The 26,084-nt window shown below is 64.6% G+C and overlaps 1 protein-coding gene and 1 long non-coding RNA gene across 3 annotated transcripts; one reads left to right on the forward strand and one right to left on the reverse strand.

Annotated features, from left to right (window-relative positions):
* Positions 1–3,050: 3,050 nt before the first annotated feature.
* SCRIB (scribble planar cell polarity protein) lies at positions 3,051–25,515 on the reverse strand. 2 transcript variants are annotated; one of them, XM_021676032.2, is made up of 37 exons: positions 24,935–25,515; positions 23,660–23,777; positions 23,480–23,558; positions 23,225–23,314; positions 23,064–23,120; positions 22,906–22,969; positions 22,691–22,765; positions 22,479–22,623; positions 21,856–21,974; positions 20,758–20,957; positions 20,518–20,684; positions 20,299–20,429; positions 20,092–20,217; positions 19,214–19,381; positions 18,392–18,778; positions 17,456–17,518; positions 16,823–16,912; positions 16,356–16,433; positions 15,172–15,495; positions 14,991–15,071; positions 14,622–14,897; positions 14,155–14,265; positions 13,756–14,049; positions 13,491–13,679; positions 7,503–7,613; positions 7,368–7,421; positions 7,145–7,219; positions 6,055–6,117; positions 5,078–5,185; positions 4,816–4,969; positions 4,597–4,744; positions 4,336–4,521; positions 4,107–4,249; positions 3,994–4,031; positions 3,792–3,866; positions 3,513–3,564; positions 3,051–3,431 (listed from the first exon to the last, which is right to left on the reverse strand). In XM_021676032.2, the coding sequence occupies exons 1-37, from the start codon at positions 25,091–25,093 to the stop codon at positions 3,286–3,288; spliced, it is 4,944 nt and encodes a 1,647-aa protein (XP_021531707.2). In that variant the 5' UTR covers positions 25,094–25,515; the 3' UTR covers positions 3,051–3,285. The 2 variants fall into 2 exon arrangements, with proteins under 2 accessions (XP_021531707.2, XP_012328738.3); XM_012473315.3 differs by lacking the exon at positions 3,792–3,866.
* On the forward strand, positions 7,687–12,113 carry LOC110569342 (uncharacterized). Its single transcript, XR_002479460.2, has 3 exons — positions 7,687–8,803; positions 8,952–9,164; positions 11,422–12,113. It is a non-coding gene; the product is annotated as an uncharacterized LOC110569342 (long non-coding RNA).
* Positions 25,516–26,084: the final 569 nt, after the last annotated feature.

Raw genomic sequence — 26,084 nt, forward strand, 5'->3', positions numbered from 1 at the left:
CTGTCTCCCTGTCTGCACGTCTGTGGCCAGTCTCCCTGGAAGAGCTACGGGGACCTCATCTTTCCCCCTTTCCCTTCCGCCTGTCTTCCTCCCTCCCACATCACGAAGCCCTCGCTCTGTGGGAACGCCGCGGCTCACCCCTGACGCCGTGCTGCCTTCTGCCTGCTCCGTGGCCCGTGTGTCTGTCGCCTCTATCTGGCCCCACTGCCAAGCCTGCCCACACCTGCCTGGTCTGTTCTTGGCTGTGGCGCCCACCTTCGGCCACTGCTCTCCTCCCAGGCCTCTGCTCTCCAGCCGACAGCTCCTTGGGCCCCAACTGTTTCCCAGGCCTAATTCTGAGTACAAGAGTCTCCCTGCACCACCTGGCCCTTCTCAGCCACTGCCTTGCCCCCTTCTGCCATCATCCAGTTATTAGGGAGCCAGCCGCACTAGACAGCAGGCCCTGGTCAGCCCTGCCTTCCCAGAACAGGCACGGGGCAAACAGCGTTCACACACACAGCCACCCATGAACACACAGCTTCCTGGTCAAGGGTGAGGCCGGGACTGGTCCGCCACCAGGCAGGCGCATGTGGGTCTGCTCTGAGCTCCTGCTCTTACTCTTCACTGCAACTCCTCTGAGCATCACCCCAGCTCCACAGACAAGGAGGGCCGGGCACAGGAAGTCAGGGCCTCGCCCCGGGCAGCTGGGCTTGCAGCCTGGCTCTCTGCACCCACTCCTTGCTCCTGGAGTGCTGGGGACTCCAGAGGGTGAGAGGCAGCGGCAGCCCCAGGGGCTGTGTCGTGCGGGCAGAGATCTGCAGGAGACCACAGAGGGAGTCGCGCCGTGCACATCCTGCGGGCCAGTCGCCTGCTCAGGAAGCAGCAGTGGCAGCCAAGGCCGCAGGCTTGAGTCCAGCAGAGGCGGGAAGCCTGGGGCGAGTCCTTGGGGGCCGTGAGGGGGAAGGAAGCCCTTGGAGGTCCAGCCACAGGAGCAGGTTCCTGCTTGGACTTTGTCAGGGAGCCCAGGAGAATTCCCGGTGGCCTCTGCTTTGGGGATAGCTGCACCCAAAGGGCCTACCACGCACCAGCTGTGAGCACTGAGGCCTTTCTGCACAATGGCACCCTTTCTCCCAAATGGAAGAGCAACAGCTCCTCTCCAGGCTGAGACTAGGAACACAGGCACCCTGAGTGGCCGACAAATGTCATCTGTCACAGGTGGCCTCGCTGGATGCGGCGGTGAGCGTCACGGCGGCCATGCTCCAGAAGATGGAGGCAGAGCAGCAGCGCCGGGCCCAGGAGGCCCAGCGGCACAAGGAGGCCGAGGCTGAGCGGTGTGGCAGGCAGGAGGGCTGTGGGAGGTGCTGGCGGAGAGCACTGGCGGGGAGCGTGGGTGGGGGGTGCTGGTGGGAACCTCTGCCCCAGCTCATTCCCGTTCCCTAGCCTGACCTCAAGGTCCAACAGCTGGCCAGGGAGCAGCAACAGTGTCACAGGGAGGTGAGTGTGACCTCAGGGAGGAGCCGGGTGGGTGGGGAGGTGGGGGAGCCTGGTGGACAGGCGCCCAGGGGAAGAGCTAGGAGAGGAAGTGACCTGGTCAGAAGGCACTGGCCGGCCTCGCCGGGGCCTGCCCATCGCCCGCCCAGCTGCAGCAGGCCTACTGCGAGCTGAGCCGGAGGATCTCGGAGCACGACTGGCCTGAGTGGAGGCGCACGGACGAGACCGAGCTGATGCTGCAGGTGGTCGGACCTGCTGTGCCACACCAGCCCGGGGCTCCTCCCCCCCAGGCCCAGGATTCTTCCCTCTCAAACATGAGGAGTCACCAGCCGATGGTGGCCTCCTTGGGGTGGGGTGGGGAGGAGGCCCGGGCAGGAGCCTTCCCCAGCCAGAGCATGGGATAGGACAGGCGATGGTCAGCGTGGCCCCCTCCTCCAGGTCATTAAGGACGCAGAGGACCAGGTGGACAGGCTGCAGCAGGAGGCCCAGAAGGCTGAGGAGGCGCTGGCTCTGGCCAGGCTGGCACTGCGGGAACAGACGCAGGAGGGTGGGCCTGGCGTGGGGCACCAGCTGGGGGCTGGGAGGCACAGCCCAGGGTGGGGTCCGGTGTTGGGCTTCCCTGTCAGCTCTACTCTGCCACCCCAACAGGGGAAGAAGAGGCACGTGGGCTTAAGTGCCAGGTCACCGAGCTGCATGACGTGCTGATGAAAGACATGGGCAACAGCATCCGAGCCGATGGCCGGTCAGTGCTCCAGGCCGGATGTGGGCGAGCTGGGGTTTGGACAGATAGCAACGACCTCACAGCTGTCCCCAGGTGGCCTCTCGTCATTGACCCTTCGGGCCAGGCGGCTGCCTTCCTGCGCTACCAGGACACCAACTATGTGGACACAGTAAACCCGGAGCACCTGAGGCCGGAGGGGATGCGACTGGCTCTTCTGGGGGCTCTGCGGTGAGGCGGGCAGGGCGTCAGGTACACCCACGCCCCCCCCAGCCCCCCCCAGCCCCACCCCGCCTCATTAGCCTCCTGGGGCAGGAACGGGAAGCCGCTGGTGTTCGACCTGCGAGAGGTGGACCCGTTCCCAGCCGTGCAGCGGCAGCTGGAGGCGGTGCAGCCCGGCCTGGCACAGGCGCTGCTGAGCCGTGGCCCGCTGGAGCAGGAGAGGTGCCTGTCGCTGCTGCGGCCCACGGACGGGCCCGAGTACAGCCCCACGCAGTTCCAGGAGGCGCGCCTGGAGCACTTCCGCCTCTTTTTCGTCACCAAGGCCCAGTGACCGCCGGCTGAGCAGCTGCAGGTGCTCTTTTGGTGTGAGTGCAGCCGCCAGGCACAGGACTCCAGTGCTGGCTCCGACCCCGATAAAGCGTGTGTCCCGCCTCCGTGCTGTGTGTGTGAGGGGCGGGGGCGGCGTGTGCGGTCCTGAGCCCCGATGACCAACCCTGCCCTGCGGATGCAGGTTTGCAGGCACCTGACCGCGCAGCCTGTGCGCAGCGGGAGATGATGTGTGAGGGACGGTGAGGGTGCAGCACCGGGAGGGCAGAAGGCGTCTGTGCCAGTGGGCAGGGGTGGACAGACAGGTGAGAAGTAAAGTGTAGTCAAGTTTATTCTCCTTAAACCACAAAATAGAGTCTTTGGTTGTACAAACATCACTAGTTACAGTCTCGCCGAGGTCTCGGCTGGGGTGGGGCAGTTAGTCAGAGGCCGGAACTCCGGCGGGGGTCTCTTTAAAATGCTAAAACCCAGGTTAAAAGACTCAGGGCAAGGGTGGTGCTGGAGCTGGCAGGGCCCCCACCCCAAGTCTGGGGGAGGCACCCGCTCCTCTAGGAGGGCACAGGGCCCAGGCCACGGCGCCCAGGCCTTATGGGGCGGCGGCTGCTGCACAGAGCCACATCTTCGGGGCCCACAGCGCTGGGTGAGGGCCGGCCCAGAAGCACCAGGGCCACTTCTCCATCTTCCTCCTGTGGGCCTGGGGGGCAGGGACAGGGGGGCAGTGAGGTGAGGGCAGCCGGGCTCCGGGGAGCTCACCCCGTACCCGGCCCCAACTCACCAGGGCTGGGAGATGGTTCCAGGGATCTCAACTCCTCAGCAAAGTCCGGTGACTGTGATGGGGAGAGTGTTGGTCAGGCCGGTGCCAGTCCTGCCCCAAACCACCCACGTGGACAGGTGGGCTCCCAGCCCTGAGGCCCACAGAGCCCAGCTGAAGGAGGAAGGGGATGGAGAGGCGGGGCGAGGGCAGAGCTAGGAGGGGAGGCCCTGCGGGAGCGGACACAGGCGGTGGCAGGCGCAGGCAGGGTGGCAGGCATGCAGAGGCCTGAAGGCCGGGTACCTGGATGTCACAGACCGGTCTGGAAGAAGGCAGGGCTGCAAAGGCCCTGTAGTCAAACTTCTTTCCAGACAAGGGCTTGAAAGGACAGCGTGAGGGGAGAGGCAGAGAGTGAGAGGAAAGGGGTGAGGGCCACAGGGGTGGGGGCAGGCCAGACCCCCCATGTCTCGGGGGTGAAGGGCGGGCACAGCCACCGGCTCCTCACCAGGCGTCCCGGGGAGGTGCTGGTCTGGGGGCCGAGGTCTGGGGGGACAAGAAGCGGGTGTTGGAAGCGGCCCATGCGGCAGGCTGACCCCCCAACCTCCCAGACCCACAGACCTTCCACAGGGGTGGGCGACGGGGTAGGCGCGGGGGAAGGGGCCTCGGCCAGACGCTCCAGGGGCCCCCGAGTGCCCCGGCCCTCCTGGGACCTGCTGAGGACCATCTGTGCGCGGAGAGCGTCCTGTTCCAGTGACTTCATCCTGTGGATACCAGCAAGCTTGGGTGAGCCAGGCAGGAGCCGGGGCAGGCGTCGGGGAGGGGTGGGGACCCCCAAGCAGGGGCCTACCTGGCCGCCCTCCACAGCGCACGCTTCTCGGCCTCCAGGGCCCGGCGCTCAGCAGGGGACAGGGCACGCTCAGGTGCTGGCAGCTCCGGACTCTGCACTCGAAGCCGTTCCTGGTGGCGCCTCTCAGCTTTGGCTGTCCGCACCGGGGCGCCACCTCCGGGGGGTGGGGGGGACACTGGACTCTGCCTAGGGAAGAGACAGGATGTGCTGTGGGGAGGGTGTGTGGGGCGAGTGCGGGGTGTCTGGTGCGCGGGTGCTCACCCTGCAGTGGGGCTCGGGCCGGCCCACGGCGGCTCCTCCTCCTCCTGCTCCTCCTCGCCCAGGGCCTCTCCATCCAGGGCGAGCCTCGCTCCAGCCCCGGCCTCCACCACCTCCCGCATCTGTGCTCTCTTCTGCTGCAGTTTCCGGGCTGCCAGAGAGCCGGGTGGGTCAAGCTGGGCCAGCCTCACCCACCCCCCACCCCACTTCTGTGCCCCTCACCTTCCTCCTCCTGCATCTTCCGCAGGTCATCAGCACCCACCAGGGACACACGCTTAGGGGGGCCCTCGGCCTGGGGCATGCGCACCTCCAGCTCAAAGTACTTCTGCCGTTCCCGGAAGGACAGCTGCTCCGGGGAGGCTGCAGGCGTGGGGGGCTGGGGGGAGCGGGCCCTGAGGTTGGGCTGGCATTCCTCTGGGGCACTGGGGCTCCTGGGCACCCACCCCACCCACACGCAGTAGGGAGGGGTGCTGCCCCCACACACCTGGGCAGGGGCGTCCTCAGGAGGGTGTGGAGTGGGCACAGCTGCGAAGGCTCTGTAGGCCTGCTTCACGTTGGCAGGCAGTTCATCCGGGGAGGGCGGGGAGGGTGGCTGGCGGGGTGGGGCTCTCGTGAGCTGCACTGGGCAGCTGTCGGGCTGCGGCTGCACCCAACCCAACACCCGCTGTCCCCACTGCCTGCCTTTGATCCCCACCCACCATCCTGCCAGGGAAGGAGGCTCTGCCACCCCACCCATGGGACAGGGCACTCACGGAGCGGGGACCACCTCTGCCCCCGGGGGCTGGGGAGCCCCTTGGCCAGGCCTGAGCCAATGGCTGGATCACCCCTGGTTTTGTCTGGAAAAGGCAGGTGGGGGCAGCAGGGGCAGCGGAAAGCAGGATCAGGGATTCAAGGAAAGGATGGGGTGGGGGAAGGGAGGAGATGGGGGAGAGGTGGGGGGAGAGAGAGGTGGGGGGGGTGGGGGGGAGAAAGAGGGGGAAGAGAGGGGGGTCGGGGGAGAGAGGTGGGTAGACAGACACCTGGCTGGGGCTGACATACTGCCAGTGAGGTGCTGAGCTGTGACTGGGTCTCATGGGTGCTGCCACCCCCACCCCCACCCCAACCCCCACATGGTAGTGTGTTGGGGGTGGTGCCAATAGTGGGGGGCCCCTGACAAGAGTCAGGCAGGGGCGAGGCCGGCGGGCCCTGGGAGGCACTGGGCCCAGGACAATGACTGGGGTCTCTGGAGCTTGAGCCCCTCCAGGACCAGCAAGCCCAGGCTCCCAGCCCATCGGCCAGGCAGCTCTGGCCAGGAAAGTGTTCCTGGCTGTCCTCGCACAGAAGGCCCCGTGGTAGCAGAGGGAAGCCGGGAATCAATGGCACGCCATCCCCTCTCCCTGGAGGAGGGGGCCGGGCACACAACGGCCATCTGCCCTGCCCTCCACCTGCCATGGGGCGCGCCTGTTAACTCGGGACACTCACCTGCTGGCCACTAGGGGAGCGGGGGGCTTCGGCCATCTTCCCTCCAGCTGCTCCAGACGGTACCTGCAGGAGCAGGCAGTGGGTGGGGTGAGGCCTGGAGGGGCTGTGGCCCCTGAGCAGGAGGGACTGGGGGCCCTGGCACTTGCCTGGAGGGCACAGAAGCTCTTCAGCTCCCCAAACTGACTATAGCCCAGGGGCCACCCAGGTACTCGGTCAGCATGAAGGGGCTGTCCCCGACCCCCACGATGCAGGGGCCTGGGATGGGCAACTGGTGTCTCCATAGCAGTGTGCTGGCTGGAGCTTTCCAGAAGAGGGAAGGGAGGGCTTGGGGAGGGGCGGGGGACAGAGGGGCCGGCGGGGAGCCCCCACTTGCGGTGTGCAGCCCTCAGGGCTCGAGCGGGGCCCTGACCGCTGCCCCATGGCTGTGCTGTTGTTCATGAGGATGATGGGTCTCCCGGGAGCCTCCCTCTCAGCGCTGCCCATGGCCAGGGGAGGCAGGGTCGGCACCCAAGAGCCCCTGCATGCGCTGCCTCAGCCCCTCACCACCAGCCCACCACCCGTGCCGGGGCCAGGCAGAGCCTGCCCCCAGCCACTCACATTCCTTCCGGGCCTCCCGACACAGGCTGGGGAGCACACCCTCTGGGGGGGTTATTTGTGTCTCTCGGATGCCTGCGCATCCCCCGACCCATCCCCAGCGGCTCCAGCCCCTCCTCCCCTCAGCGATGTGTGCCTGCCCAATCCCCCAGGAGCCTCCGCCTCCAGCCTGCACCCTCAGGCTGGACAGCCCCCCAACAGCAGGCGAAGCTCACACACCACCACACCGGCCTGCTCGGTGAGCACAAGAGCCTTGGACTCCGTGTCGCCCATCCGAAGCTCAGGGTAGGGGTGGGGCAGCACGACTGGGGTCAGGAACGAGGGTTGACAAGCACGTGGCAGGCTGGGGGCCAAGCTCCAGCTGGGGTAGCCTGCAGGTCAGATGTGGCCTCCTCCCACCCTAGCCCCCCGCCCAAGGTTCCCTCCACGAAGGCCCTGGCGTTCATCTTGGGGTAGCTGATGAACAGGAGAACAGGACAGAGGTGGGGGCACTGACCCTCTGCACGCTGCCAGCACTGGGCACGGCGGCCAGGGCACGGTAGTCCAGCTTCAGGGGCTCCAGACCCCGACCCTGGGAGCAGAGCGGACACAGCACTAGCCATCGGGGGAAGGGGACAGCACGGGCACAAGAGGGGGTCCTGGGGGTCACTATCCAGCACCCCACGGATATGTACCCCGATCCCGTGCTCTGATGGGAAGGGCGGGGTGACCCCACTCACTGCGGCTTCTGTGGCCTCGGACCAGTGCAGGGTCTGTGCAGGCAGCTCCTTCTCCTGCGAGCAAAGCGGACCCATCAGGTGCTGCCGGCCTCGGGCTCCCTGGCCCCGGGGCTGCCGGCTATAGGCGCCTCTGACCTTGCCGGGGCCCTCAGGACTCAGCTCCCGGTCGATGGAGGAGATGCTCTCCAGGCTGTTCCGGTGGCCGATGCCTGCCGCAAAGGGGTTGGCAATGACACCTGGGGACACCTGAGAAGAGGGGTGTGGGCTGAGGGGACACTGTGGCCCGGCCCTGAATAGCCAGCAAAGGTGAACAAAGGAGCTGTGTCCCTGGGTGGGGCCGACCGCATGGCTGGGGCGGCCTCAGAGGGCACTCTGCTGGGCCCTCCAGTGCCTGGCAGGACTGTCCCCGGCCTGTCCTGGCCCCTCACAGCTCACAGGGCTGCTGTGGACATGGTCACGTCTGCACCAAGTGAGACTAAGGTGGCGTGATGCCTGCCACTTTGGGGCAGGGCAAAACAGGCGACTGTGTAAAGTCACTCCCAGGAAGAACTGACAGCCTCCGAGATGCAGCAAGGAGGGGGTGAGCGGCGAGCGCTGCACCTGCTGGCACAGAGCGGCCCCCTCGGGTGGACAGGCTGAGTGCTGAGCAGGGATTCTGAAACAAAAGGCGCCATGCAGGAGGCCCGGCCAGCTCTGCACTTCCCAGACCTGAATCAGCTGTCCCACACCAGGGACTGGCAGGGCAGAGGGGCAGTCTAGAAGGGAAAGGCGCCCGGGGTGCAGGCAGGGCACAGGAGGCTGAGGAGACAGGGCCAGGGCAGGCAGGGGCTTCTGGTTGGGCACAAGATGCACTTGGATCCTGAGCCCAGGATAAATAAACACAGACAGGTAAGAGCCATGGGAAGAGCTCACTTCCCAGCCCCCGGGGGGCAGCGGGACTGGCTCAAGCCTCCACCGCCAGCAGCCAGAGGAGGCAGCACAGTGGGGAGAGGCATCACTCGTGGCCCTCTTCACAGACGGGGTCCCTGTGAAATCACAGTGCTCTCAGCGTGGCCTGACGGACAAACCCAGCCCCGTGCTGTTGCTTAAAAACACAACTGAAATCGTAAGGAAGGGGTGGGCAGAGATGCCAGGCAAACACACGGGAGACACAGAGAGTGGCTGCTCAGACCAGGGGAGGCGGGATGTGAGGTCACAGCTATCAAGCAGGCAGAGGGATGCTGTCACCACAGAGGTGCCATTTACAACGACAATACAATCATCATCAACTCTAAGCGCTCAACAAGTAGGCAGCTAAACACAGAAAGCAAAGATCACTGGAAACACCAGAGCGTCATAAAGGCACAGTTAGACAGTCTTAACTACACCTCTTTCAGATTCTCACAGAACTAAGAGGACCAACAGCAAACAAGGTGCCTATCTTCGCAATTTCTGAAGTAAGTCAGAGCCGCTGGGCAGGTCCAAGAGAGGCAGGGGCCCTGGCAGGGTGGGAAGCAAGGCCACGGGCAGCCCAGCCTCTCCCGGCAGAGAGCACTGCTCAAACACAGAGAAGGCCACGGGTGAGCTCATGCTCTGTCGTTCCAGGAATAACCGTGGGAGAGACTGGCGTGCTCCCTAGCTCTGGTCTCGGGGAGGTCCTGAGACGCCACCCTGAGAGCGCTGTCCACGCCCAGTACCAAGACCACAGCTTCTAAGGGTCACTCTCCACTAAAGGGAACCACTGCTTCTGAGAGAAACGGCTGACTCCAAGGCCGGGCAGGGCAAGGAGAGGAGCCCAGCACTTCCTGGATGCGGAAGGTGAGGTGCTCAGAGGGGAGGTCGTGCCAGAATGAGTCAGGCCCTCAAGCACCTTCATAGGCCAAGGCTGGGACAATTTGAGCATCAAAATAAATTGTGATGGGGCCGGGCGCGGTGGCTCACGCCTGGAGTCCCAGCTACTCGGGAGGCTCAGGCAGAAGAATTGCTTGAACCCGGGAGGAGGAGGTTGCAGTGAGCTGAGATCATGCCACTGCACTCCAGCCTGGGCAACAGAGTGAAACTGTCTCAAAAAAAAAAAAGAGACACAGATTTTTTAAAAGTTCACCCTAAAAGCTAAAGCGAGTCAGCCCAACTGTGCATCAAGTTGGCAGCAAAAACACAGAAGGCTCTCAAGTGGCCAGAACACAGGATGCTGCCAACCGCTCGTCCCAGCGGGGTGAGCCCTCAGGGAGACAGCCTCCCAGAACTCAGCCCCACGCTCCCGCTCTCGGTCAAACCGTTCGTCCCAGCGGGGTGAGCCCTCAGGGAGACAGCCTCCCGGAACTCAGCCCCACGCTCCCGCTCTCGTCAAACTGCTGGTGTCGCTGTTTTTGTCAGAGTCTTACTGTCTTGCCCAGGCTGGACTCAAACACCTGGGTTCAAGCGACCATCCTGTTTCAGCCTCCTCAGTAGCTGGAACTACAGGTGCGTGCCACCACACTCAGCTAATTTTGAAATTAAGAAATTGAAGATTTTATGAGAAAAAGAGAAATCTAAAATCACCAAAGTTAGTAAAAACCCTATAATCTTAAATGAGCTAAATATAACAGTACAAACTCATGATTTTTCTCTTTCATGGATATAAAAATCTCCACCTCTCAGCCTCCATCTGCTGCAGAGGCCACAGAGCGGCCGAGGCTGAGCCAGAGTCCTGAGCCCGCCTGGCCCACGGCCACGAGCTCTACACTCAGCTCCCACCAAGAGGGGCCAGGTCCCACACAACAGTGGAGGAGTCCAGGGCTGGGGCAGGACGTACAGAGCACACCTTGGCAAAGCAGCTGGGGAGTATTCCCTGCCTGATCAGCAGACATCAAGGGAACACTGTGTTGAAACCCATCAAGAAAACCCTAACACCAGAAAGACACCTCAGGAACCACCTCTGGAAGCTTCTAGGGCCCCAGCTTCAGATAACGATTCTTACAGGTTTTAAACAGAAACAGCCCCCCACCCCTTTAAACCCGAGCACACGGCAAGCCCCACCCCCACAGGACCAGCAGCTCTGCAGGAGGCGGGGCGGGAGAGGCCCGGGTGGGAAGGGCGCCAGGGCTTCTGCCAAGTGAAAAAGACAACAGGGAGAATTGCTAGGGCAGCAAGGGCAACCTGAGAATGCGCTAGAGAAAAACTCGCCAGAAAGATAACCCCAAGGCCGGGTGCGGGGCTCACGCCTGGAACCCCAGCACTTTGGGAGGTCAAGGCAGACAGATCACTTGAGCCTGGGAGTTCAAGACCAGCCTGGGCAACACGGCAAAACCCCTTCTCTACAGAAAACTTTTAAAAAACCTTTGAGCCAGGTGTGGTGGTGTGTGGCTGTAGTCCCAGCTTCCTGGGAGGCTGAGAGGGTGGGAGGATGGCTTGAGCCCAGCAGGCTGAGCCTGCAGTGAGCAGCAATCGTGCCACTGCTCCACCCTGGGTGACAGAGCGAGACCCTTCCTCAAAATACATACACGTACACAGATAACATATACGAGTCTGTGAAATCCCACAATTCCAGTCACTTGTAAGAGGAAACACGTGACAGACGAGCTTCTCGAGAAGGAAGAGTGGGTAGCTTCGGCCATCAGGGTTAGGCATTTAAACGTGTGGGGTTGGCTCAGAAGTGGCTGGCAATTCACTGGAACTGAGTCCAGAAACAGACCCTGGAGCACACAGGAACTGTGGAGCACACAGGAACGACGGACACCACATTTCCCCCAGATCAGCAGGGAAGCAGCAGGGCTGGGCGTGGGGCGTGCGCCTGTGGTCTCAGTGACTCTGGAGGATGGCTTGAGTGTGGGAGGTGGAGGCTGCAGTGAGCTGTGATCTGCCAACACACTCCAGCCTGGGCGACAAGGAGGCCTCGTCAGAACAAGTCCAGGTGAACCACGGAGCTGTGGTTTTTAAATTGCCAGAAATACTAGAGGAAAACGGGACAATGTTTATCTTGCAGTAGGGAAGATTTTTCAAAGGAAAAAACCAGAATCCAGAAGTCACAAAGGAATCAAAAGACTTAATTTAAACATTTACATTTTTGTAACTCAAAAGATCCTATTTTTTCCAGGAAAAGAAGAGCAAGAGCCAGAGGAAATCACACCTGTGCCCACCGAGCAAAGACCAGCAACGAGCCCTGCTGGACAGAAGTCAGGGAGACGACGGAGGAAATCACAACTGTGCCCACCGAGCAAAGACCAGCAACGAGCCCTGCTGGCCAGAAGCCAGGGAGACAACGGAGGAAATCACACCTGTGCCCACCGAGCAAAGACCAGCAACGAGCCCTGCTGGCCAGAAGCCAGGGAGACCACGGAGGGCCGGGCAGTGCCGGGGCGGGTGGCGAGCCCCCGGAAGACGACAGACTTGCGAAAGCGGCGGTGGTGGATCGCAGCTCTCAGCCCCACTGCTCGGGGGCCCTGGCCCAGGGCAGCAGAAACGGTCTCTGCCCTCAACACCAGGGAGGGTGTAGAGGTAGCTCTGTGGTGGGCTGCTGGCCAGAGTGTGATGTCTGAGACCTGTGAGGCCATCCCTCCTGTACCCATGTGTCACGGCAGACTCACAGGGAACCCGACCAGATGCAAGGACAACCTGTGGCCAACAGCAGTGCTGCATACAGACAGACAGACGCACGCCGGCAGACAGACAGACGCGCGCCGGCAGACAGACAGACGCACGCCGGCTGCAGACACGGCACTAGCCCCGCCTTCTACACATCTAGCCCTTCCCGGAGAAGGCTCTCTCTCTAATAAAAAGTAAGTGTGTGAGTAAATCTATCGAATATTATCTTAAATGCATTTAAACATACATTTAAAATGAGTAAATAAAAGGCAAGGCTCTGAGAACCAGATGGTCCAGGGCTTGAGCCCTCAGGGAAATCTTTCCCTAGAAACCACCAGGACTCCCTCAAGACAGCAGGGGAGGGGGGTGGGGCCGGCTCACCAGCCACGAGCCCAGAATCCAGCTGTGGACCAAAAAATACGAATGCGGATGCACTTTCTACCTGGGGGGGCGGGGGCGCCTACGCTGAAAAAAGATGAATGCAGACCAACTTCCCACAATGTCAGGGGCGCTGGCCATGGGTCAGGACACACTCTATGGCTGCCAGCCTGGCAGAAAGCCACCATCCCAGAGATCCCTTACAAGAGAGAACCGATGTGAGGCCTCCACGTCCCAGAGGCTGTTATGGAGAGGAAGCCATGCACGTGCCGAAGGGAGCGTGACACAGCCACCTGGCCCCAGGGACGTGTGTGACCAGCAGGGACACGCTCTAGGAGTGGGTGGCTGCTTCAGGTGAAGACACATGCACCCGCCCAGGCACCCCCCAGCTTCAGCCATGGGTGCCGGCCCTCCCATGACCCACCCTTTTGCGGCCCTGTACCCCACTCCGGGTGGGAACCCGGTCTGCGCAAGCTGGCCATGCTCTTGGAGGCCATCTAAGCCTGCTGCAGGACCCCCAGGATGGCATGAGGGAGAAGACGGAAGGGAGATGAGAGCCCCCTGCGAGAGACCAGGCTTGTCCAGGGTCCAGGCCATGCTGGGAGGGAGACTCCTGGGGCCCCACCTTGCACCCCAACTCCCGGTCCGGGCTTTTGCTCTGGAGTCCAGAAGTGAAGGACCAGCAGTTGGGCAGATCTTGGGGAAGGAGCTCTCTGCTGAGAGGTCATCAAAGGGGGCGCCCTGAAGTCAGGCATGGCCCAGGGACAGGCTGGGAGGAACAGGGTGCCACTGGGCACAGGAGAGGGGACCCTCAGAGTTCCGAGGAGTCTGCCTGGCTGGTGGGCAATGGCAGGGCTCTGAGCCATCCCGTCACAGCCTCGTGGGCACTGCACAAGTCGCCAGTGGTCCAACAACTTCTTTTAGGACCAGACCATGCAGTGTGCCCCAGACACACCCGTCTGTTCATGTGCCTTGTCCTACCTGGGCCAGGCCTCTGGACAGCTCGATGGCTAGAGCTCAGCAGAAAGGGAAGGTGGGCGCCCCCCAACCCCACCGAGCTCCCCACCCCCCACAGCTGATGCAGAGCACTTCCCAGGCCCAGAGGCACAGAGGACCCGTCGCCCGCCCTGAGAGGCGTCAGTGGTTCAGGGCACCTCAGGATGGGCCCGAGGGAAGCCTGGTTCCTGGGGTGGGGGCGCTAACCTCCAGGGCCGCAGTGGTGCTGGCATCGAAGCCGTCACACACCAGCACGGTGAGGGTGTCGCCCACGCCGCGTAGCAGCTGTACCGCCTCACTGTGCGTCAGGCCCAGCAGGCTCTGCTGGTTCACCTCCAACAGCCGCAAACCCACACGTAGCCGGCCATCACGCCCAGCTGCCCCCATGGGGCTCACCTGCAGAGAGACGAGGTATGGGAGGGACCTGGTGGGGGTGGGGAGTGAGGCCTGGGGCAGGCTGTGGGGTGCTCACCTTGGAGATAAAGATGCCCTCGTCTGTGGGGTCACGGGGGTTGCCAGCGTGGCCCCTGGCACCCCCTCGGATGCTGATGCCCAGCCTCTCCCCGGGTGCCTTCTGGATGCACAGCTCCCGCAGGCCTGGGGGAGCTGGGTCCCTCCGCACCAGCAGGGACAGCTCCAGGCAGGGCCGGAGCAGGGCGCTGACGGCTTCTTGGTGCGTGGCCTCTCGCACGTCTTGCCCGTTCACTGCCAGGATGCGGTCCCCAACCCGCAGGCCACTGCGAGCAGCTAGGCCCCGCGGGAGCACCTATCAGGGAGGAGGGCGACATCTGGTGGACAAAGCCGCGCCAACTTGCACTGATACTGGGGATGGGTGCGCCATGCTCAGAGCTGTCTGGCCGGACTGCCCTACCTTGGAGATGAACACACCAGGCTCCTGGACACCAAACGGGTGGCTGGAGTGGTCAGAGCCTCCAACGATGCTAAGCCCCAGAGGGCCCCCAGCTCTCGGGAGACGGATCTCCTGGGGACACGGACAAGGGACAGGTCTCCGTCAGGACAGGGAAGGGGTGTGGGAAGGCTCCCGAGTCCATCCAGATCCTTGTGGATGTAGGCGGGGGCTGCCCTAACGGGCCCATGAGGGTTCCTGTGCCACCAGTGTTTGGCTGCTCGAGCAGGCATGCGTGAAGCCAACATCCTTGCTGACTGTGGCCATGTGGCTGGCCAGAAGACTGTGTTGAGGGAACCAAATTGAGGAGTCTGGCTGTGGCTGGCTTCCCACCCAGAGCGGGCTGCAGGGTCACAAAAGGGCCGATCCTGGGAGGCCCAGCGCCCACAGCTGAAGCTGGGTGGGTGCCTGGGTAGGGGCGTGTGTCTCACCTCCACTGGGTAAGGCCCTTCCAAGGTGGCAGCTAGCAGGCTGGGGGCCAGCCTCGGCAACCCAGGATCCCCGGGGGTGGCAGTGGTTATGCTGGGCGGGGTGGTGCTGGTGGTGGTCACGGCAACGGTGAGGGGTGAGGAGGAATGTGGTGGAGGGCTGGGAGGAAGAGGGCTCCCAGCCTCCCGCTCCAACAGCAGGGCGATGGTGGGGGAGGCAGCAGTCAGCAGGGAGACGGCATGGTCATGCCTGGCCTCGGTCACATCCACTCCGTTAATCTGTGAGAACGCATCCAAGTCAGGGAGGCCCAAGGGCAGGATGGGACAGAGGGTGAGGGAGGGCGTGCGGGGCGGGGTCCCATCCCCACTCACAGAGAGGACTCGGTCGCCAACCTGCAGCGTGCCGGCGCGGTGAGCAGCACCGCCCTCGGCAATGCGGGAGATGAAGATGCCCTGCAGGGGAGGGTGAAGGAGAGCCGGGGCTGCCAGTGAGGCTGGAGCAGCCCTCCCCGGCCCTGGAGTAGCCCTCCCCGGCCCTGGGCCCCAGCCTCACCGCATCACCAGCCCGGTAGGGTGTGGAGCCTTTCCCACCAGCAATGCTGAAGCCCAGTCCCCTTTCACTGCGAGCCAGGCAGGCCACGTGGCGCTGCCGGAGGGCCCCTGGGCTCTCGGGCGGGAGCAGGGGCAGGCGCAGGCCCCCTCCCCGCCGTTCCCGGGGACTGTAGTCGTCCTCAGGCCGCAGAGGCGTGATGGTGACTGCGTTCTCAGGCTCCACCATGCGCTCACGCCACACTCGCATCTGCACGGCAGCACCGGCCCCCCGGAGCGCCTCCACGGCCTCATGGTGCTCGGCGCCCTGCAGGGCCACACCATTCACCTGCGGGCCACAGAGGCCACATGCACGTCAGAACCCTGTGCGGCCACCGACAGCCACGTGCTGGGGGCTCCACATGCTCCCTTCAGGATGGGGAGACTGAGGCACAGGGCAGGGGGAGAGGTCCCAGGCTCTGACACCACCCTAGCCCTATAGATACAGGGTTCTTCATGGGCACTGACCCCCCCCAACTAGGTCCTCAGAAACCCCATGTGGGCAGCCCCACGGCTAGGACACAGGTTGGCCATGGGAGGCAGGCAGACATCCCCACAACCAGGCCACATGCAGCCCCACTCCTGGACACCTCCTGCCCATCTGAGCAGCCCAGAACACACCTGAACTCACAGGGTTACTGCCCCACGCCCCTACCCCAACACCCAGGGACAGGAGTTCCCACGAAAAGGTTAGAAGAGCTGAGCGGCAGAAGCAGCATCTGAGCTGTGGGCAGAAGCCGCCTGGCTGGGCGCCAGGGCCCTCGCCTGCCCTCAGGGTGTCCCTACGAGAAAGGCACGTGCCTCTCCTGAGCCCCCTGACACGAGTGCCCAGGCTGGATGGCCAGGTGCCCAGGCGGGGACTCCAGGGCTCCCATACAGGGTCCAAACTCCATCAAACCAGCCAGCAGCCTGGGCCCTCCTGGAGAGGCCACTGTGCCTGGTGCAGCCGCTGCCTGACCCACGGGGCCTCTTGCCCAGATGGCTCTCCCCTGGCGTTTACGGATTCCGTGGCTTCACCTAGAAGTCTTGGTGTCCTGTGCTTAGGACTCTTGGGGGGCTGGGAGAAGGCAGCCAATCACCCTAATACCAGGAACTGTGTACCTCCAGAGGGCATAGCTGCCACTTGGGGTCAATGGGTCCCCGACTCACCTCAAGGAGCTTGTCACCCACGCGGACTCCAGCCCGGGCTGCAGGGCCTTCCTCGGACACCCGAGAGATGAATATGCCCTAGGGCACAGACACGAGCTTGGCAGTGGCCAGGGAAGGGGGCCTGCAGTCCTGCCCCTTCTGCAGAAGACCCATGAGGGGAAGACCCACTCCCAGCAGCCCCCAGCCCGGGCCACCGCGGGATCCTGAGTGCCAAGGCTGGAAGGAGCAGGTCAACCCCAAGAAAGGGCTCGTGGCCCCAAGCCTGGTGCAGAGGCACCTGGCAAGAGGAGGGAGGACAGACCCAGACTCCCTCAGGGTGCCCTTGGACTTCAGGATCCTACAACAGGCGGTGCCCTGGGCCCAGCCCGAGTGGAGCGTGTACGTGTCCTCAGGGCGAGGGGCCTGCGTGCCATTGGTGTGACTGAGGTGGAGCAGGCGGGTGGCGGCGGGACCCAGGCAGTGCTCACCTCATCATCCCCCTTGTAGGGTGTGGAACCCTTGCCACCCGCGATGCTGATGCCCAGGCCCCCAGTCTGCCGCAGGATGGTGAGAGTCAGCTGGAAACAGAACAGACGAGGTGTCCAGGAAAGTCCGCGGCGGGGACGCCTGTGCTCTCTGCCGGAGAACCCGCCGGTGTGCAGAGGCCATTTCTGGCTTTTCCCTGGGCAGCTGCATGGGGTCTCAAGCCACTCACCGCCCAGGGCCAGCGCAGGGGCCAGCTGGAGAAGCCCCAAGACCCCAGCAGAAGAGCAATCCTCTGCAGAATGTGGGGGGCCGGGGCTTGCCCACCTCTGGGTGGTGGAGGCCCGAGGCCCCCCTGCCGCCCCTCAGAGGATGAGGGCTGTGCCGCCCCTGCAGGGAGGCAAGACTCAGCGCCACAGGCAGCTGCCGGGAGCCGGCCCAACCTCTCCGCTCGCCCCTTACAAGACAGGCTGTCCCAGGCAGGAGGTGACCCGGCCCCAGAGCCAAGGTCGATCTGAGAGCTCTTTTGCGGGGGGGGTCTGTGCTCAAGCAACAGGGGCGGGGAGAGGCATGAGCCCGCAGCCCGGGAAGCAAGGCCAGCAGCGGCCCGGCCAGAGCGCAGAGCGAGCAGTACAGACCTCTTCCTCCTCAATGCGAGCAGGCTCTATCAGCAGGTTATTGGCCTGGTCAAACGACACCCCCTGTTAGGACAGGACCAGCGAGGCATGCAGGTTAGCCACCGCCAAGACCACCGCCACCGCCTCACCCAGCCCCCGCCACGAGCAGAAAGGACAGAGGAGACCACACCCAGCTCCCTTGGCCGCCCCTCCACGGGCACCTCCGTCCTGGAGGCGTGAGTGACACTGCACACCTGGGGACAAGCAAGGCTCACGGGGGGTGCTCCAGAGCTGAGCAGAGCCCTGCCTGGCTGTCCCTGCTGTGGCGCCTCCAGGCTCCCTCAGCTGTCACACCTCGGCCCGCACTCGGGGATGGGCTGTCATCAAGGGAAGGGAGAGTGGGGCCTGGGGACTCCCCCAGCATCTGAATTTGCCCAGAGAGCAGGTGAAACCCTTTGTGAGCCATGGAGAAGAGACTTGAGGACCAGGAAGGGACACGCTGGTGCCCAAAGGCCTGTGTGGCACCTTAGGAGGGTCCGACAGGCAGAACAGCCAGCAGGGCCTCAGCCCCGAAGCCAGTGCCCAACATGGGGAGCGGCCCAGGAGAGCTCAGGCATCCTGGGAGAGGAAGGAACCCTGCCCTGGAACCACTACACGTGCAGAAAGGCCCTGGTAGGCCCACAAAGGACGGGCAGCCACGCTTGGCTTCTGTGAGCTCTGTGCTTGCCAGCGGGTCAGGATACCGGCCAGCAGAGCTGGCCCTGGCACTGAGACCAACGCCAGGGCAGGCCTGGGGCCTGGCGAGAGCGACCACGATGCCAACCGTGGAGCATGCATGTCCGCTACCTTCTCTGGGTGGCTGGGGGCCAGTGGGTCAGGCCCTGGCCCTGCCCCAGCCCTGGGTGACCAGGAGGGCCAGGGGAATGTGGGTCAGGCAGGGGTGAGGCCGCCACGCACCTTGACAGAGGGCGCAGAAGCCAGAGCCCCCTCCTTGTCCTCCTCCTCGGTGCTGGTCTCCTCTTCAGCCCTGTCCTCCTCCTCCTCCTCTTCCTCCTCCTCCTCCTCCTTCTGAGCCCGAGGAGCCCAGGGTGCATGGGGGCCGTTGTGCCAGCCCCCGGGAGCCGCGGGGCCCTCCCCGTCGGGCTGCATGCCCTGCAGCAGTGCCACCACAGCCTCGGGCTGGGGGAGCTTGGAGATCTTGAAGTGCTTTTTGTAGTGAGGTGTGTCTTTGCGGATGAGCCGCTGCCTCCCGCCCGGCAAGGCCCAGGGAGCCTCGGGCGGCCCCTCCTCGCTCTCCCTGTCATCCCCGGGCAGCAGTGCGTCCTCCGCGAAATGCACTGTAGGCTGTGCAGGTGCAAGGGTGAGGGTGGCCCCAGCTCTGTGGCTGTGCATCCACAGGGAGGCCCCGCTAAGCAGAGCGTCCACACCGCAGACAGGGGCCCCGAAAGGCTCCCTGCCACACGAGGACTCAGCGTAACCGCCCAGTGACGGACACTCGTCTCAGCCCTAAGGAGGCCAGGAGGCCACGGGGCTCTTCCTGGAGACACACAATGCCCCAGGTAGGAACAAAGACTTGTGCCCAGGCCTGGCACTGGGGAGCCCACGCCGGAGTCAGGAGGCGGTCTGTGAGCCCAGCTGTTGGGGGAGACTCTCACCCCACCTAAGCGGCAGCTCTATGGTGCACCCTCAGCAGCACAGCCCCGTACCACCCACAGCCACTCTGTACGGGGCAGTTCCCCGCAGGTTCCAGCCTCCCACCTCCGCCCTGCCCGTTCGCACCTCCTCGTAGTCCTCCTCGGCGTCTTCCTCCCCGCCAGCCACCGTGGCTTCCTGCTGGCTCTGCCCCTGTGCCTCGGCCGATGGGCCCTCGGGTTCGGCCTCAGAGACTGTGCTGGCAGACGGGCGAGAGTCTTCGCTCACACCAGACTCAGCGCTCAGCCGCTTCTCCTGCAGCGGGAAGTAGGGTCAGGCTTTGAGGGCGCTCCCGGCTCAGAGGCCTCCTGCGTGGCGGTCACTCCCTGAGCTTCCCACTGCCCCAACCAGGCACTGTAACAGGCTCACACCCTCAAGGCTGCTCTTCATCCCAGTCCCCAAGGAAGCCATGCGTCTCTGGGGCCTAGTGTGGGCAAGCCACAGTTCCACGGCCCAGCACTGAGCAAAGCCTTTCCCAAAAAGAACAAGGACCATGCAATTCCCAGGAGAATCCCGCCTGACACGAGCCTCCTCCCCCGACACACCCTACCCTGGCCCAGATCACTGGTGCTGCTGCACCCTGGAGCCCACCGTGTGCGTGCCCCAGTTCTGAGTGAGGACTGTCAGGCCTGCTCAGTGCCAGCCCCAAACCCCTTCCCGGGTACTGACGATACCCACACCGGCTCCGCCAGAGGCACACCCCACCTACCCCACAACCAGAACCCATTACCCGTGCTCCCGGGCACACCGGTACTCCAGCCCCACAGGTCTCCCTGCACGTCCGCCCTGGCACCCCGCCATCCAGCTGGCCCCACAGCTCCCCGTCCCTGAACCCTGTCACCAGCCTCATCTCCTGCCCCTTCTCTGTGCTGCCCTGGACCTCACAGCCCCACTCCCAGGGTGGACCTGACTACTGCAGCTCCCGAGGGCAGTGGCCCACCAGGCTGCTGTGGCTCCGTGCCCACCTCCTCCACAGGCAAGGGCGACCCAGGGTCTGGCTGGCAAGGACAGGCCTCACCGCGCCGCCCCTCGATGCTCCTCTTCATCACCTTGAGCTCGCTGGGGTGGGGCGTGGCCCGGCGCTGGAGGCCCTGCCGTGGGGACAGGGGTGAGCAGCAGCTGCAGGACAAGGCTCAGGCGGAGGCCCACCTCCCAGGTCCCTACCCCCATACCCGCTTCTCGGCTGCAGCTTCCTCGGCGTCCTCGTCACCTGCAGGTGCCTCCACGAACTGGATAACGCTGATGCGGCTCGGCGGGGCATCGCTCCAGCTCTCTGAGGGGCTCCCCTGCTGCCCAGCATCCTCTGTAGCAGGCGAGTGTCAGGACCCAGGCTGGTCCGTAAGCGCCGCCTGAGGCCCACCCGCACCAAGGGCCTGTTGCAAGCAACCTACCGAGGCTGGGCGGGGGCTGCTGGGGCAGCAGGTAGCAGGTGAGCACCTTCTCGCCGGTCCGGGCATCGTCCTCCGTCTGGAACCGGAGCATTGGCTGCGCCTGGTTCTCTGCCAGCCACAGAGCCTTGAGGTTGAGGTGGGTGAGCGCGAACGGCAGACTCTGCAGCCTGGGGGCCGGGCAGGCACAGTCAGTGGGCGTTGGGGCCACAGTCGGGCCTGTGGGGCCAGGCTGGCACTCACCGGTTCCCTGCCACGTCCAGCACGTGCAGCTCGGACGTGTGGGCCAGCTCTGGTGGCAGGACGGCCAGGCGGTTGTCCCTCAAAGAGAGGACGCTGAGCGCCACGCAGCCCCCGATCTCCGGCGGCAGTGCCTCGAGCTGGTTCCGGTCCACGTTGAGGTTGGTCAGTTTTGTCAGCTTTCCCAGGGAGCGGGGCAGGGCCTGGCCAGGAAGAGGAGATCAGAGCACTAGAGGCTTGCTGGGAGTGGCAGAGAGATGATAGCCCGTGGGGGCAGAGCCACAGAGACCCCAGGCCAGCTCCAGCCAGGACCCCTCGCAGCCCTTGGAGACCTGGACGAGGACCTGACCACGGAGGCCGTCTCCACCCTACTCTGTGCCCTCTGCTCCCCCAGCTCTGCCCACTGCCCTCAACCTTCAGTCCCTACCACCAAAACACCCCAAGTCATCCCTGGCTCTCTCCCATGGGTGCCCTGGACTGACCTGCGAGCCTGTCTGGTGCCCCACTCGTCTGCCCTGTCATTCCTAGGGCTCCCGAGGCCCCCAGGTCCAGCCTGCCTGCTCAGGGCCAGCCCCTTTCCAAAGCCCTGAACCCTAGACTCCCTTTCTTCTTCTCCCCACTGAGGACCCCTCCCACGAATAAGCAACCTACCCAGGGCTCACTCCTGCTTCCCAGCCTGGGGATGGCAGCACCACCATCCCCCAGCCCTGCCCCGGGGCAGGCCTCAGCTTGCCCTGATTTGTGAGGGGCAGCCAGATGCCCCTGGGGAGCAGCCTGGCTTCCTGCTCCCAACCTGTCCTTCCTACAGAGCCATCCACCCCGTCCCTGCCTTCTCTGCAACCGCTCCCCTGTTTTACAACATGCGCCAGAAAAACGCAACCTGGATTCTTCGCTGCAAACGGCAAAGGTCCCTGCCCTGACTCTGCTGCCCCACCTCACCTCCGGCCAGGAGGCTCCCCTTCTGACGGGAAAGCAGCTGTCCAAACAGCTCCACGGGTCAGGCCACTGCCAGCACCCCCAGCAGCACACACAGGCCGATGCCTGCCCTTGTTCTACACGCCCGATGGCCCCTTCCCTTCTGCCTGGCAAGCTGGACCCTACCATCAGCAGGTTCTCTGTGAGGATCAGCTCAGACAGGTTCTCACAGTCCCCGATGGCCTCGGTCACCTCGCACAGCCGGTTCTGGTCTACCTTTAGGATGGACAGCTGCTTCAGCTGACCTGGTGTCGGGCAGACAGGGTGACATGGTTAAGCACAGCCACAGACATACTTTACCCACCTGGGCAAAGGTGCTCTCAGGGCAGTGGGCAAGGCCCCCAGTCCCTCTGGCCACCGCCATTCTTCAGGAGGGCCCTACCTACCTCGCCCCAACAAGCCTGACCCAACCTCCTTTGAGAAAACACCAGGCTCCAGTGGCACCACCCACCCTCCGCTCTCATGGGCTCCGCCGCCCCCTTCAGCACCACCAGCTGCCTCCTCAGCCTTCTGAGATGCCCTAGGGCCCCACCACCCCTCCTCAGGGACAGTCCCAGAGCCTGGGCAGACCTAGGATCCTCCCGTGCTCCACGCCACGCACAGCCCCGACACCCCACGCTCCTTCTGGAGCCAGGCCCTGTGAGCAGCACCCCGCACGCCCGTGCTCCATGCCACGCACAGCCCTGACACCCCACGCTCCTTCTGGAGCGGCCCTGTGAGCAGCACCCCGCACCCCCAGGCACACTGACCAATGCCATCAGGCAGTCGCCGCAGCAGGTTCTGGGACAGCAACAGGTCCGTGAGCAGCACCAGCCCACCGAGCTCGGCCGGCAGCTCCTCCAGCCGGTTTTCCGACACGTCCAGGCACACCAGGCGCCGCAGGTTCCCAAGCTCCTGCAGGCAGGCAGAGAGTCAGAGCGCGGACAGGCAAAGGCAGAAGGCCAGCCCCACTCTCACTCACCGGGGGCAGTGCCGACAGCTGGTTCCGGTCCAGCCACAGCTCCCGGAGGTTGGGCAGAGCCCCCAGGGTGTCCGGCTGCAAGGGACAGAGAGAAGAGTGGCCGTGGGGCGAGGCTTCCTGCTGCGCCACGCCCAGAAGACTCCACGCCCCTGCACCCAGCCCCCGCCCGCCGGCCCTCCGGTCTCCGCCCTGCCTTCTGTGGGGCCTCCACGCACCAGCACTTCCAGGTCGTTGCCTCCCAGATCCAGCTGTTCCAGCTTGACCAGAAAAGACAGGGACCTGCGCAGGAAGGAGGGTGAGGTGTCGCCATGCAACCCTGGTCCCCAGGCCATGGCGCTGCCCAGGCCATTGGGAAAATGCCCGTCACACTCACGCCGGCAGGGACTTCAGCAGATTCTCCCGGAGCTCCAGGGTCACCAGGTTGGCGAGGCTGAAAGAGAGACCAGGAGCTGAGGCATGAGGAAGGAAGGCAGGCAGTGGTGGCAGGGGCAGGGCCAAACCAAGCCCCACCCCCCCACCCAAGAGGGCACTCACTTGCCCACGTCCCCGGGCAGCGCCTGCAGGGACACATCATTCAGGGCCAGATGAGCCAGGCTGCGCAGCTGAGTGAAGCCATCAGGGAGCCTACATAGGAAAAAGCAGAGGCTTCCAGAAGACCAGACCAGGGCTGTGGGACCCACAGCCCCTCCCAAACCCACCACAGGCTGCAGGACTCACAGCCACTCCCGAACCCACCACAGGCTGCAGGACCCACAGCCACTCCCGACTCTACCACAGGCTGCCAACCACCTGGAGAGGGGGTTCCCGCTGAAGTCCGCGATCTCTAGAGCCTTGCAAAACTTGATGCTCTCTGGGATCTCAGGGATATCTGTTAGAGGGTCACAGTGAACAGAGTTCATGACCTGCAAGACGTCTGTGGCCCCAGCGGACAATCCCCGGATCCACCCAGCCCCCGCCGAGGCTCCCCACCGTTCCGGGACACGTCCAGTTCCACCAGCTGCATGAAGTTGGCCACCTCGGGAGGCAACCGCTGGATCTCGTTGTCGCTGAGGCCCAGCTTACGCAAGTTCAGCAGCCGGAAAAAGGGCTGTGGGCAGGGAGGACACGGGCTCTGTGGCAGAGGCCACTCCAGAACAGAGAAGAGCTCCTGGACATGTGAGTGTCACAAGTCAAGGGTCCCTGGGTCTCTGCCTCCTCCAGGTCACACAGGGTCCTGGAGTCCAGCCATGACACCCCGTTTGTGGCAAGGAAAGCAAAGAAACATCCGGCGCACACGCCCACTGTTCCCACCTCTCTCTACTCCTCACACTGGCCTCTACTCTGAGAAGGCACCTGCTCCCACTGTGCCCGCCTCCCTCCACTCCTCAGGCCGGCCTCCACTCCAAGAAGGGACCTGCTCACAACCAGACAAGGCCCCCATCCCCTGCTCTGTCTTACCTCAGGGCCCACCCAGCCCCTGAACCACTTCTGCCACCCTCCAGGGGCCCACAGTGGCCTCTGCTACTGCACCCCAGCAACGAGCCTGGTCGGGTTCTGTAGCAAAAACTCAGTAAATCGTTCCCAAAAGAACAGTAACAAAAACAGCAGGGCACCACGGGCACCGTGCTATGTGCAAGGCCTGCAGGTGGTCACAGACAACAGAGCTGTCACTGCCAGGACCAGAGCGGGGCCACATTCTTTGAAGCACCAACTCCTAGGCTTCAGCCACTTGGCACCCCGTCTCCAGAAAACAGATGCTTCCTAAGCTGCTTTCTCCATCCTCCCTTCTGGAGCAGTCTTAGGAAAACAGCTGACCCTGAGAAACAAAAGCAAGGAAGGGAGACTGCAAGGAGATCTGACGAGGGGCTTCCCCACTCGCCCCTGCACCCAGGAAGAAAAGGAGAGGAGGCCTGGACCCCACCTCCAGAGCGGCCCAACAAGTTGGTACTCATCAGCCACTTGAGCCCAAGTTTCACCGTAATCCCATCAACCTCTCTGAATCCCCACGGATTTTACTCTGTGAGGCTCCTCCTCCAGGCTCGGTGACAATCGCTATCCCCAGACAAGCACCTGATGACCGCTGCCACCTGTGCCAGCCAGGGCGGCTGGGAGGGGAGGGTGGGGCTGGCTGGGGTGGGGACCTGGCCAGTGCAAACCAGCAAGGCCGGCTGGAAGCTGCGGTGGCTCGCCCGGGCAGATTCTGCCGACCGAAGAACCGGGGGCTGGGCGCGCGCCGGCCGGCGGCAGGTGCGGGCGGCCGCTCACCTTGGGCAGCTCGCGCAGCTGGTTGGCGTCGAGCAGCAGCTCCTCCAGGCTGCGGCTGTAGCGGTAGATCTCCTCGGGCACAGCCTGCAGCGAGCAGTGCCGCTTGTCCACCGACTCCACGTGCCGGTTGCAGCGCCACAGCGGGATGCACTTGAGCATGGTGCGGGCGGGCGGCGCGGGCTCCGGCGGCGCGGGCTCCGGCGGCGGCGCTCGGCGGGCTCGGGGCCGGGGGGCGGGGCTCAGTCCGCATGGGCGCCGCGCAGAGAGAGGGGGCGCGGGCAGGGGGCGGGCCGCCCAGGGCTGGACGGGGACGCGGCCGGGGCCGGCGCTGGGCCCTGCCCGCGCTCGGAACGCGCGGAACGCTCGGACTGCGGGCCTGGGCGGGGGGCGCGGCCCGGCGGGTCTCAGACTCTCAGGAGGCGAGGGGAGCGGCGGCGGCGGCTCCGCATCCCGCTCGGTCCCGCTCAGCTCGTCCCGCCCGCTCGTCCGCTCGCAGTGCCGCACCGGAACCGCCACTGCTCGCCGGACTGCCCCGCCGACACCCACCCGGCCGCCGCGCAGCCCGCCGGGAAGCCGAGTCCAGCCCTCGCCGCCCAGCACGCCCGGACTGCGGCCCCCAGAAGGCCCTGCGCGCCGCCGCCTCCGAGGACCCGTAGCGGCCCCGCGCACAGCCTGCCGGGAAGCCGGGCCCGCCCCGCGCTAAGAGTTGTGGGAGCTGGAGTCCACGCCAGGCCGCACCCTCCGCCCACCGAGGCCTCTTCAGCCCGGCCTCTGGCCCCTCGGCACTTGGCCCCGCGTCTCAAAGCGCAGCCTCCTTCCTGGAGGCGACCACGCCCGCCTGCTCCCTAGAATTGGAAGGCCGGCTCCGAGGCACAAAAGCACTGGCAGCGCGCGCTGTCCAGCGGGTCGCGGTGTCACGGGGCCCAGTCTTCTCCCAGCACCACGCTGCGCAAACAGGATGGCTGCGAGCCCGCACCCGAGGGCCAGGCGCCCCAGGCAGCCCCACCCGCCCAGCCTCCGGAACCCGCGGGCCAGAGCCCAGGGCGCCAACCCCCTCCTCAGGTCCCACGCCACCAGGGACCCGCCTGCCTCCAAGCATGCAGTAGGACCAGAGTACCCCCCCACCTCGTCACTCCTGCCGCTTCACCCT

This window comes from Aotus nancymaae, unplaced genomic scaffold (assembly GCF_030222135.1).
Source record: "Aotus nancymaae isolate 86718 unplaced genomic scaffold, 86718_ANA_hifiasm-v0.15.2.pri h1tg000036l, whole genome shotgun sequence".
In the NCBI taxonomy this organism is placed as follows: Eukaryota; Metazoa; Chordata; class Mammalia; order Primates; family Aotidae; genus Aotus; species Aotus nancymaae.